The sequence below is a fragment of the Gopherus flavomarginatus genome, chromosome 8, assembly GCF_025201925.1.
Source record: "Gopherus flavomarginatus isolate rGopFla2 chromosome 8, rGopFla2.mat.asm, whole genome shotgun sequence".
Lineage (NCBI taxonomy): Eukaryota > Metazoa > Chordata > Testudines > Testudinidae > Gopherus > Gopherus flavomarginatus.
Window position 1 is genome coordinate 60,842,477 of NC_066624.1, and position 13,671 is coordinate 60,856,147.

The 13,671-nt window shown below is 47.6% G+C and overlaps 1 protein-coding gene across 6 annotated transcripts in view; it reads left to right on the top strand.

Annotated features, from left to right (window-relative positions):
• Positions 1-13,671, top strand: part of EPHB1 (EPH receptor B1) — a 451,153-nt gene that overhangs the window by 371,801 nt on the left and 65,681 nt on the right. For all 6 annotated transcript variants that reach the window (XR_007775966.1, XR_007775962.1, XR_007775965.1 and 3 more), the window contains exons 7-9: positions 2,668-2,830; positions 7,759-7,867; positions 10,253-10,317. Coding sequence is in view for 1 of the 6 variants with exons in the window: in XM_050965380.1 (XP_050821337.1) it covers positions 2,668-2,830; positions 7,759-7,867; positions 10,253-10,317 (337 nt within the window). In the remaining 5 variants the exon portion in view is untranslated. The remainder of the gene's footprint in view (positions 1-2,667; positions 2,831-7,758; positions 7,868-10,252; positions 10,318-13,671) is intronic.

The following is a 13,671-nucleotide window of genomic DNA, read 5'->3' on the forward strand; positions in this document are numbered from 1 at the left end:
GTGATCATGAGAGGTAACACCCAGCCCTGGCAGGTAAATTGGGTGCGAGGTGTGGGTACGAGGGGGCATAAGTGACACTGCTGCCGTCTTTGCCTAGACTAGAGTTTTGGGTCATGTTGAGTTAATTGAATGTGAACTAACTCAAATTCGGTAAGACAATCGTAAATGCTAATCCAGACACACGACCAGCATTTGTTCCAGGACAGAAACGTCTTGTTTCTCGTCTAGGTGCAGCATAGGTCAAGCAGTGAATTAACTTGAATTACAACATGACCCGAGAGTCTGAACAAAGCCCAGTGTGCTGGACGGGAGGACATGTCCATAGAAGAGCCAAGTCCAAGTGCATGTTCTGTGTGATTTTAAAGGGAGGTAGCAATACCCCTTTGAGTGCAAAATGAGTGCAAAATAGAGTGCAATACCCTTGTTAGGGCCAGGCATAGAGTGCTTCAACACCAGCTCCGGCCATCCACTTCAAGGGGCTTATTCCTTGGCTGAATCCCACTCCATACCTGCTATTCCAACCCCACACGGTTCGGCCTCCATATTTCCTTTCTGCTCTGCAGCTTCCCCGGCTAAAGTGCTGACCTGTGCACCCCTGCTGTCACATGGACAAGCAGGGCTAGGAGAAGACAGGCCATACCGACCTTCCCTTAGTGACTTGATCTAAGATTTGAATCTGTGTCTCCTGGGTGACAAACAGTGCTCACTGCACCAACAAACGCATTCGTGTTTGTAGTGTGGTAGTGCTTCGAGACCTCAGCTGAGACCAGGGCCCTGTTGTGCTAGGTGCTGTGCATGCACATACGCCCCAATGACCTTGCAATCTAACAGGACAAGATGTGGGGAGGGGAGAAGGAAAGACTTGCCTTCGTCCCCATAACTGATATGTTTGCTTTCCTTACTCACTTCTGCAGAGAGTCTTTCCTGATCTCTCAGAGGAAAAGCCTGTTGCAGGAGGCAGTTGTGTCATTTAACCCACAGACTGTTGTTCTGGGCAGGGCCGGCCTTAGGGAAAATGGCACCCTGGGTGAATTTACATTTTGGTACCCCTGGGGCTGGGCTCCATGGACATGGTGCCCCCCATTGCCCCTGGTCCCCCATCCTCCCTTCCCCCCTAAAACCCTGCACTGTGCCACCTTCATCCCTAATCCCTGCACCTCCCTCCTGCACCCCTAACCCCTGCACCATGTGGTCCCCCTCACCCCAACCCCTGCATTCCCCTCCTGTGCCCCTAATCCCTGTACTGTACCCCCTTCACGCCTATCCCCTGCACCTCTCTCCTGTACCCCTAATCCCTGCACTGTGCCTCCTTCATCCCAATCCCTGCACCTCTCTCCTGCACCCCTAATCCCTGCACCTCCCTCCTGCACCCCTAACCCCTGCACCATGTGGGCCCCCTCACCCCAACCCCTGCATTCCCCTCCTGTGCCCCTAATACCTGCACTGTACCCCCTTCACTCCTATCCCCTGCACCTCTCTCCTGTACCCCTAATCCCTGCACTGTGCCTCCTTCATCCCAATCCCTGCACCTCCCTCCTGCACCCCTAACCCCTGCGCCATGTGGGCCTCCTCACCCCAACCCCTGCATTCCCCTTCTGTGCCCCTAATCCCTGCACCGTGCACTTTCACCCCAACCCTTGCACCTCTCTCCTGTGCCCCTAATCCCTGCACTGTGCCCGCTTCACTCCTACCTCCTGTACCCCTAATCCCTGCATCCCCCTCCTGCACCCATGTGGGAAACTGACCCACTTGGATGCAGAAAGCAGCCTGCATTGCTGCTTGCTCTCCCACTGGTCTGCTGTTCCTCTGCCCCATGCACCCCACCCCCAGCAAACAGGAAGGTTCTCCCAGTCTGGAGTGGCCAGGGTTGGCTCCTGGGAGGACAAGGAAGGGCAGAGGCGGGAGGAGGTGGGAGGCAGGAACAGCAGCAGCTGCACATGTGGAACAGGGGGGATGAGGGTCACCCCTGATCTTGAGGTCATCCAACTGCCCCCTGCAGCTCGGGTCTCTCCCCCCGCCCCCTCTCCAGTGTTACTGCTCACCCGCCTACCTACCTGCCATGTCAGGTTAGGTGGGAATCCAAACCCTGCTCACAACACCCTCTTTGGTGGGCTGCCCTGGGCAGGGGCCCAGATGACCCACCCCAAAGGCTGGCCCTGGCTCTGAGGACAGATTATTGGCCCATGTAAAGAACCATACTAAGGTCAGATTGTAAGCAGGGGTGTGTGTGCTGCAATAGCATTGAGAGAGGAAGCAAAGGTCACCTCATTGTCTAGATCTGCCACCTCTGGTTGATACAGCTTGTACCTGCAAGTGTTCTCTCAAAGCAGCCATGGCAGGTTGGCAGTGTGACACCCGTGTGCAATGTTTCTAACCACCGCACTGTATATATGGACATATATATAGTAATTTAAGGCACGCATTTCATGAATGACAATATGGCCATGATCATCTTCCTTCAGTGCTCTATATTTTCAGTGCAGAATGCTTGGAGTGGAGTGATTGGAGCAGTAACGCTTTAACCCCAATATTCCCATTCCACCAGTGGAGAAGCCTCATGCCTGAGTAGAACCTTGGGGCGGCCATTGGGTGGGACTACTATTGCTCTGGAACCATCGCATCCCCTCGTGTTGATTGACATCAGCCTTTCTTTACTCCTCTCTGCAGGACCACAATGAGTACAATTCGTCTATGGCCAAGAGTCAGACCAACACAGCCAGGATTGAGGGGCTGAGGCCAGGCATGGTGTATGTGGTGCAGGTGCGAGCCCGGACAGTGGCTGGCTATGGGAAATACAGCGGGAAAATGTGCTTCCAAACACTGACAGATGGTAAGTGTGTGGCAAAAGGAGGGGGTGAGAGAGAGAGAGAAGCCTCACTTGCAGCTCAAGTTGTAATTGGATTACATAAACCTGTCTCTCCAAACCCCAGCTCCCAGAGGGGCAATGTGGCAAGAGCCAGGTGATTTATAGTGATGTTTGATTAATTGCCAGCTGGAGGAGTAATCTGTTTTAAATCTCTTATCTCTGTTTTCTCCTCCACCATTTAACTGCATTTCCTGCATCTGTATGTGGCTTGGATTATTTGCATGCCAGCCAGGGGAGGACCTGAACCTTTACCCTTTCCTGACCCCGCACCTCTCACTCACCTCAGGAGAGCTTGCCAAGAGCCTGTTCTGGCTGAGCTGGGAAATATGTCACGCTAGAGTGCGTGTGCTGTATGGGGGTACGCACAGAGGTGGGGGTGGGGATGTGATCTGAGTGCCTTGGAATCACATGCCCATAGAAATGAAGGATGGAAGAGAATTGTCAGGCCAGCTGCTCTAGTCCTTCTCCTGGTCAAGTCAGGGTTGTTGCCTACACTCCGCTCTCCACTCACTGGGGAGGTCTAAGCTGCAATCTGAGGTGCAACTGCAGCTCAGTTAGACACACCCACGCTAGCATGGCTGAAAATACCAGTGTATATGTGGCAGAGGGAGCTTCAGCATGGGCTGCACGCAGCCGCTGGGGAGCTACTCACATTGCTAGAGCTGGCACCACCATCTCTACACTGCTATTGTTAGCATGCTGGCAAGAGTAAAGTTATCGTGGTATGTCTACCCGACCTGCAATCACCCCTTGAACAGCAGCATAGACACACCCTTGGTCCAGGCATTTTTTTAACCACTCACTCAATGTAGTGTCCGCTCTTTTCTTTGAGAGACTATTTCACACTCTAACAAGCCTCACTCACAGGACAGATTTTCCCAATATTCAGCCCCAGTGTTTCAGTTTCATCCCACTACTTCCAGCCTCTCCTTCTTTGGCCCTAAATCTTTCCACTTCGTCTGTGGCATTTACTCCCTCTAGATTCTTATAGATTATGTCCCTCCATCGTCTGCTCCCTAGCTCTCATTTCACGAGCTCTACACATTTAGCTCTTTGACTCTTCCCTCCTGTAAATCAATCCCCCAGTTCTTTAATCATTTGTATGGCACTTCTCTGAGTAACAACCATAAAAGATGCAAAGAACAGACTAAAAATAAGGAGATTAGAAAGAAGTTATTCTTTCTGTATGTGCTCTCTCCTACTCTGTATAACAGTTTATTAGTTGTATATTTGGTAAGTCACTCCAAGAGATGAACAAACTGCTTCAAATCAACTAAGAAGTGACATGAAACGTTCCCCAGATCTCAGAGCATTTAAAACCTGATCTAAATCTCTTCGGGGCAGATGGGTCCAGGAATCAGACCAAGCAGTGAATGGAGGTGTTCAGGGTCCTTTCCTCAGTTCAGTACATTATACCAAAAGGTCCAATTCAGAGTTCACACCCTGGTCTAGTTCTTTCTCCAAAGTTACACAACTGCCAAGTATATTTGGATCAATTCCTCTGGTTCCAACTTGTTTGTTAGCATGAAAAATTGCTGGTTACCTTAAAAAAATCATAAGGTGGAGGGATTATTTTTCATTCTCACAACACTCCCCATTCCTTCAGGGAAGTGCTGAAATTGGCAAAGAAAGACTTTTCTTGTGGTAGTCTAACATGTCCAAAAGCCGTAAGTTCAGAAATCTCCCAAAGGCAGTCTGTTTGCTCTGATTTCCAGCCCATTTGTACCTCCTCCAGAGTAACATGCCACAGGCTCAATCCTGCAAGGTGCTGAGCATTCTGCCTCTGATCCAGCAAAATATTTAAGCATGTGAGTAGCCCCCACTGAAAACAACAGAGCTCTGCTGATTTACGCCAGCTCAGGATTGGGCTTGTAATAGCTATTACTACTACTGTTTGTGAACTTCCAAGACATCACATGATGGACGCGAGTTACCTAGATTGCTCCCAAGAAACCACATGATCAGTAGTCTGATATAAACATGTATGTGAGGTTTTCTCCTATGAACACAAGTGGATTAAAATTGAGGCCTATAGCTAGGGAAGAAACTCTATAGCTCTGTCACTTCCTAGCCTGTGTCTTTCCTTTCTCCTTTGGCTCTGTTATTTTGGACTTTGTCATAGTGAAAAAAGGAATAAACTGAACTGAACGTGCCACAGATGCAAAAGATCACCAGCCTCTTCTCCAAATCTATGCCTTTATATTGCACGTCCAACAAAGTGCCATATGTGCCCATGCAGATTGCACATGTTTGAATCAAGCTAGATATTTATATACCAGCAGGATAATACACGTGCTTAATTGTGGGTACAAATGGATTAGCAGCAGCTAGGATTTTCAAGGGGGCTTAAGGGAGTTAGGAACCCACTATCACTGAAATGTAATGGCAGCTGGGTAATCTGGGTAAGCACTGTACAAAAATCCTCACCTATTAATATTAATTTGTATTGGGGTGGCAGCAGGAGATCCAGTCAGGACCCCATTGTGTTCAGTCTTGTACACAAATATATAGAAAAAGACAGCCCAAAGACGCAGAAGCCATTAAAAGAAAAATATGGCACTATGACTGTTGCCCAGGAGCACAAAAATGTGTGTGATTGTCTGTGGCAAATGTTAATTATTTATATTACTATAGCAACCTAAGGGCCCCAAACAATATCAGAGCAGGCACACAGGAAGAGACAGTTAGAGATTTATTCAGAGCAATTCAATGACTTGTCCAAGGTCAAACAGTGAGGTTCTGAGAGAGTCAGGAATTGAACCTACATTGCTAGAGTGTTGATGAAATGCCTTGACCACAGAACTAGTCTTCCTCTCTGAAAAGTTATTTTGCCTTCTCATATTTAAGAAGCTAAGCTTCAGCAGGTTCTTTTGTGTATTTTTTCTGTCAGGCAAACATCTAACATCATGAGGAAAAGGAAAAACACAGAATGACTGAAAGGATGCAAGCAAAAAATGAATGTCTTGAATATTCAGGATTAGTGAAGGAAGGAGAAAACTCTGCCTCCAATAAGCAATTTATTGAAATTTAATAAGAATGGATATTGTAGATTATTAAATAACCACTGATCGTTAAATAAGACTTTCTCAGGATTTAAGTAGCACGCAGGAGATAAATCTTGTTACTAGCAACTAACTGTGAAAAAGAAAAACTGAAGATAAAAGGAGTGCTAAATACTTCCCTTTGAAAGACTTTTACTTTAACCTCTTGGTTTCTGCTTCCAGCGCAAGTTATCAGGTCTTACTCTCTAGAAAATGAATTATTACTATATGTATTGCAATAGGAACGGTGAGTGGGGCCCTGTTGTGCTAGTTGCTCTACAGACATGACGAGAGACAACCCTGGCTCTAAGTAGTTTTTCATTTATATAGACAAGACAGACAAAGGCAGGGAGGGGAAACAGAAGCACAAAGATGGGATGGTCATGCAGCAGGGCACCAGCAGAGTCCAGATCAGAACCCAAGTGTCCTGAGTCACAGTGCCGTGTCCTTATCCGGTAAACTACACCATCTACATTAGCCAGGTGGTCATTGTTAAATAGACTTAAAAAAAAGAGTTAGAGGCTGATTCTTGTTTACTCTACGGCCCCTGTACACTGCTCCAACAGTGTAACAGGCTTAAAGTAGGCATCCATGCAGTTGAAATGGCCTTAATGTAAACGAGAACCAGTTCCTTGGGATGAACTCCTGTTGTAAGGTTCTGGATTTTCATATCTCCCTTCCTGGTTTTAACTCCTTCGCTGCTGCAAGTTCGGTGTTTGTGTCTTGGTCACATTTTTGTAACAAAAGGATCTGTTCAAATGAACAGAACACAACAGCAGAAAGTGTGTTTTCTCATGTGTGACCTGGGAAATCAACTTTCTCAGTTGCTGCAGCTACTTCCCTGTGTTCTATGGAGCTGAAGAGCTGTTGCAGCTAAAGCTTTCTTTGTAAGATGGTCACCCGAGCTCTGTAGATATAAGGAGCCAGTGAAGCTAGAGTTCTCCTCATAATTACTCTTTTTTTTTCCTAGTTCCCAGCATGTTGACGCCCTCAGGATGGTCTAGGGGAAGGGCAGGGAATAGGGAATCCATATAAGCTGTCACATTGTGGGAACCACAGCTATGGGGTAAATGATGGCTGGGATTTCCAGCTCCCAGCCCTACCTCTCTTTGAAAATCGCAGCCGTAATTGCTAAATACTCCCCCTGCTCATGCTTATGGCTCTAAAACGCCTTCCGTCTTCCTCATGATTAGCTCCCTCTTAGTAACATATGATGCTTGTGCAAAGCCGAGGGTTGTGCAGTTACCCCCTTCCCACTCCCATCCCACATTCCCCCCAGTCCCAGTGCTCAGTCACCAGGAAGTCTGTTGTGATCTGCTGTGGCAGGTGCTCAGCAGGTACCTTGTGTGAGTCAGTGTACTGTAGAGCACTGAAACAAAGCCCTGTAGCATGATAATCTAACGTGGTGCCACGGCTGCCAGACCCAGACCTGAGGAAAAGGTGGAGGTTTTCAACTTTTCACAAAGTTCAGAAATCCATCACATTCGCTCAACCTGCCAACCTCTCTGTTCTATTTTTTAACCCCAAACACATGCGAGTCATGTGTGACAATCCACATCAGGGCTATGCAAGCCCGGGACTGTCTCATCCGCCTGCTGTTTCCGAGCCTATGGTGATGCTCCCAACCCATAAGTGGTTGGCCTTGCCCAAGAGGTGGGAAGAGTAATATATCTGGTGCCTCAGTCTCATTCTGCCACCTTTATTCCCAGCGAGTAGTGCCTTACTCCATTGAAGCCAACTTGGGCAGTAAGGGACTTTTCAGCCAAAGGGCAGCAGAAGCTGGCCTGGAGAGGTTTGTTCTTGGCTCTTTCTTGGGTAGGAGAGAGCATAAGATGCCTTTCTCCCTTGCAGATGACTACAAGTCGGAGCTGAGGGAGCAGTTGCCTTTGATCGCAGGGTCTGCAGCAGCCGGTGTGGTCTTCATTGTCTCGCTGGTGGCTATTTCAATCGTCTGCAGCAGGTACCATTTTCACCCACAGTCTTTAGCTTTTCCTTTGTGATCAGAAGGAAGAGTCTTCCTGGCATGCAGTGGCTGTGCCTCCGATTCAGTGACAGGGCCTTCAAAGAGGGGCCTGTCATGGGTTCTGTCATAGAAACCCCCTTGGGACTGCCACCTGATGTGCTGAGACTACCTCTGAGCCCATTTTCTCTGTCAGCTTGGGACTTCAGTACCCTGTCTTGTTGAGCCAGACACGCTTGTCTGCTGCAAACACAGACCCAGGTCTGAACCACGTCTCCAAACAGCTGCAGACTTAACTGAAAACAGCTTGAGAAGTGCTGGTTCGGTTACAGAGACCACCTTGGGACTGTCACCTGGTGTGCTGAGACTACCTCTGAGCTTGTTTTCTCTGCCAGTTTGGGCGTCCAGAACCCTGCCTTGTCGAGCCAGACATGCCAGTCTGCTCCAACACAAACACAGGGTCTGAACCACACTCCCCAAAGCTTAACTGAAAACAGCTTAAGAAGTGCTCCTGTCTCCATGTAAATTCACACATTGTCCGCCCTCCATAACACTGATAGAGAGATATGCACAGCTGTTTGCTCCCCCAGGTGTTAGTCATTAACTCTGGGTTCAATAATAAGCAAAAGTGAGTTTATTAAGTACAAAAAGTAGGATTTAAATGGTTCCAAGTAATAACAGACAGAACAAAGTAAGTTACCAAGCAAAATAAAACAAAACTTGCAAGTCTAACCCTAATACATAAAGAAACTGATTACAGATTAAATCTCACCCTCAGAAATGTTCCAATAAGCTTCTTTCACAGACTAGACTCCTTCTTAGTCTGAGTTCAGCAATCACACACACCCTCATAGTTACTGTCCTTTGTTCCAGTTTCTTTCAGGTATCTCTTTGGGGTAGAGAGGCCATCTCTTGAGCCAGCTGAAGACAAAATGGAGAGGCTTCCAAGGCCTTTTATATTTTCTCTCATGTGGGTGGAAACCCCTTTGTTCTTCTGTGCAAAGTCACAACAACAAGATAGAGCTTGTAGCCACCTGGGCAAGTCACATGTCTATGAATGATTCAGCTTTTTGCAGGCCGATCCTATTGTTTACATGTTAGTTTGAATGTTGCCAGGAAAGCTCAGATGTGGACTGGCATCTCCCAAAGTCCGTGGTCACTTAAGGGTTTATTGACTGAGCACTTACTGAGAAAAGTCCTTTCTCAAGAAGCTGACCAAATGCTTCACTGAGGCTACTTAGAATCAAACACATTGAAATACAAATACATAGCAAATACTCACAACTTCAAATACAAAAATGATACACGCATACAGATAGCACAATCATACCCAGCAAACTACATTTCCACAAACACCCCACTTGACCTCCTCTGTACAAGCCCTGGTGCAACCATAGGACCCTGAACGATAATCTATACATTCACAGTTCATGTCAATAATGTCACAGGGCCATTGGCTGCAGTGCCTCCTGCTGGCCAGTCTGGAGAGAAGCAGCGGCCAGACTGCCTGGGGAGGGAACCCTTCACCATTCCTTTTGGTTGGATGTGCCATGCCATACAGGTGTAACAGGAACTGCACTGAGATTTGGTGGTGGTGGGAAGTACAAAGTAAACAGCATGTGCAAGGAAGGCACGTGAGGGGGAGAAGGATGAAGTATCCTTGCAGTACCGAAGGGCAAGAGATGTGAGACTTCCAGCTCCCATTAAAGTTTGCCAGGAGAAGGCAGCTGAATGAGCTGGGGACACCTAGCACAAAGCAATTTACAAATGACCATGATGCGAGTATTGTACTAGAGATTCCCAAGGCAGCGCTGCCACAGGCAAATATAACACCAGACAGTTCTCAGTGTGTGATACATTTTTCAGTGAGTTTTTTTGCAAACACAATGAGAAGTTAGACGTGAAACAGAGGGTAAGCACGTTTCATTGAAGTGAACATGAGCCACGGAGACAGCAACATATTGAAAGGAGTCTAATCAGAGAATTTACTTCAACAATATTTTTGCAGACATGGTCCCAGTTTTATTGTCTCCTACCCTTTTCTGCTCCGTTCACAAAAAATAGGCTCCAGAGCTACAGTTTATGCTGGGTCACTGTCTCTTCCTTCTCCTGTGGACACTCACTGTTTCAAATCTCTGACATACAGACATATGGGTAGACAGCTGCACGTGTGGATGTCTCTCTATTGATATTTCTGCATGTGAATGTGCACAGCTATATCATCTCGATGTAGATATGTGTTAGTGCGTGTGTAATAGGCGTCATTTTCCCATGCCAGTGCAAGTAAATTCATTGTCACACTCTTTTTCAGAGATGCTCTGAGTGGTCTGGGTAAGAGTGAGCCACTTATACATTACCTGAACAATTTGTCTCCCCTTTCCCTAGGAAGCGGGCTTACAGCAAAGAGGCCGTGTACAGTGATAAATTACAACACTACAGCACTGGCCGAGGTGAGTGGAGAGAAAAATGGTACAGCAGGTTTGTGTTGAAGAAAGAAAGTTGTAACGTGTGTGTTTCCTATACGCTAATAATTTTTTATAAGAGAGCTGCAAGTGTCTGTGTAGCTTTAGAAATCACATCAAAAGATAAACTTCTCAGTGCAGCCTGACTCAGATGAAGATGATACACAGGACAATAGCAAAGAATTTATAATTATAAGATCAGTGGAACTCAGCACACATTCATGGGCTTGAAGAAGGAGAGCGAGGCAGTTTGGTGGAGAGAGGGCAAAGGCTATTGTGCAGTAAGATGCAGTACTAAAGGAGAGAAGACGACATCGGCTATAGAGTGGAATGAGTGAGGTAGAAGCATTGCATGCCTCTGAAGGTGAGGAGAAGGAGTTGGAAGTTGAGGGAGAGAGGAAGCTAGTGAAGGGATCTAAAGAGAGCAGATGTGATCAGCACACTGGGAAAGGATGCTGATCTTAGCAGGAGAGCTAGTGCTGGACAAATAATTGGCTTTATGGTTTGGTGGCTGAACTGAGCAGTCTGAAAAGAAATTTCATTTCAGGTCTACCCGAAACAACAATTTTTCAGTTTTTCTCATTAAAACAGAAACCCTCCAAAATTTTGTTTGGGGTCAGCTCAAAACTGCATTTTTCAGCAAATAAATTATTCACCCCCCCGCCCCCCCAAAAAAAGTCACCCAGTGTAGTTTTTGCTATACTGGAGCTAATTACAGACAATCCAAAGTAAAGGAGGTTGCAAGACACAAACTAACAAGACACAAATTGAGTAAGACATGGATCAGGATTTATTGTAGCAGGGCTTGAGGGGAAAGGGCAGATCTTAGAGATGGTATAGTGATCAGAGTCTCAACATGATGGGAGGAGGAGAGAAAAATATGCAGTGTGGCTGACTCTTGCAATTTTTATCATCTCTTTCCCAATATTTGGGTTCTTTTAAAGCTCCAAATGCTGGAGGAAGGTGATTAAGTGAGATTCTCAGCTTTCTTTTTTAAAAAAATTAAGTTTCTAGCCCTCATTTCTGCAATAAAATCTTGAAAATGTGACAAGTGCATCTTAGAGGCTCAGAGATCAGGAGACCAGTAAAAAGAACCCAACCTTTGTCATTGTTTTAGTCTTACAATTTTAAGGTAAACTTTGGATTTTGGGGGGCCTGACTCATGGTTTTTGAACAGATTTGCAATACAGAAACTGGCCTTTGTGTTTCAAGTCAGGGTGTTATAGGGGATGGTAGAGTTTCAAATGGATAGATAAGAGGGGGTGCGGTGGGGGGCCTGAGTGACCTGATAACCTGAAGTTTAGATATGTTGAGCTGGAGCAGTCTGTCAGGCATCCATAAGGCGGTACCAAGGAGACAGCAAAGGTGCAAGGCTGATCCGGAAATGAATGTCAAAGTCAAGAGAGCAGACAGATGGCTTAACCCATGGGCTCAAAGGAGAGCATCTAGGGCAAGAATAAGACAGACAAAGTGGGGAGCGGAGAGGGAGGGCAGTGACAGTGCAGGTGCCTCCTCAAGCAATGCTAAAAACCAAGAGCATGGAGAGGTCAGAAAGCCCTGGGAAGAAACAGGGGCGGCTCTAGAAATTTTGCCACCCCAAGCACGGTGGCATGCGGCGGGGAGCGCTCTGCCGGTCACCGGTCACCGGTCCCTTGGCTCCGGTGGACCTCCCACAGGCGTGCCTGCGGAGGGTCCACTGGTCCCGCGGCTCCACCAAAGCCGCGAGACCAGCGGACCCTCCGCAGGCATGCCACCAAAGGCTGCCTGCCTGCTGCCCTCCCGCACCCCCCGCGGCATGCCGCCCAAGCACGCACTTGGCGTGCTGGGGCCTGGAGCTACCCCTTGGAAGAAAGAGCCTGTAGAGGGAGGGCCCATGAGCCAGGCAGGGGGTGTAGGGGTCACGAACGAGGGGAGAAGGCTGTAAGGCTCAGCTATGTGAGTGGGTGTGATAAGAGTGGTCTGAAGGGAGAGAAGTAGCTGAATTCAGGGCAGGGGAGTCAGCCTCATACTCAAATCAGAGAAGAAGGACTCTGGGAAGAGGGAAAGAAGATGGGGGCCTGGGCCAGACAGTGGGAAATCTCAGAAAGCCAGGTGGAGGCGGTGAGGATTCAGGGAGGGAGAGAACGAGTGGCAAAGGAGACCTGCAGCTGCAGATTGTCTATGTTGTCTTAGAAGAAACCCAGGAGACCATGAGCAGCAGAGGAAGGGCAGGGAAGGAGACGGAGGTTTAAGGAGTGGAGCAGAGGAATTGAGAGCTGCTGTGAGTTGACAGCAGGGGAAGCAGACAGGGAGCAAAGCAGAACAGAGGCAGGACAATACAAATATGAGGGAGTCTATGTATGTGGGTGGGACTTTCTCCAGAGATGGTCAGTAGAATGGATGGAGTAGCCAGGATAGAGGAGCCAGGAAGAAAACCTGTTGCAGAAGCATTAGAGGAAATCAACAGCCTCATCTAACTGGGGCTCCTCCTGGTTTCCTCCTTACATGGATATTTAAAAAGTTTGTTGGAGTTAACCTAGGGCCTGAACAGAAAATATTTGCTGGAATCTAAAAAAGCCTTTTAGCATCTTTCATGCAGACCATGGGGTGGCAGCTCTTCTGTCAGCTTCACTAGTCTTATGCTCAATAAGAGGGTGGTGCTTCTATCTCGTACTGGGCAACAGGAGACTATGTTGCAAATAACTGGAAAGGCTTCTTGACTCGATGCTCCTGATCTGGTTGGTAAACAAATACAAGAACCTGAAAGTCAAGAGGAAGTTCTGTTTTTCCGAAGGGGTTAGCTTTTTTAAAGCTCCCTTGAAGGTCTGTAGATCCACAAGTCTGAATAAAATCTAAGCATTGGTTGTGTGCAGAAAATATAGCTCATACTCAGATACTCTTCCAGTGCATGAACTCTGCTCTTGATAAAACAGCAAATGGGCCTTTGTAACCTGCATGGGAAAAGATGATAAATGAGTAAAGCAGCAGCCCCAGCCAGTAACTGCCATCCACAGACTTCACACGCTCTAGCCATGCATGGAACCAGATGCAACGAGTTGAATTCTGCAGTTCCCAAGTGCTTCAAGGAATGTCTCTACACCAGGCCTGCACAGCATACAGCCCGTGGGCCGAGGCTCACTGTGCGGCCCGCAGCGGGGAATCAAAGGGCTCTGGGCTGTCTGCAGCTGCAAGGAGCCCAGAGCCCTTTAAATCCCAGCCGTGGCCTGGATTCAAAAGGCTCTGAGCTGCCCACAGCAGTGGGGAGCCCAGAGCTCTTTAAATCTCTGCCACGGCAGGGATTCATAGGGCTCTGGGCTGCCCACAACCGCGGGCAGCCCAGAGCCCTTTAAATCTCAGCCACAG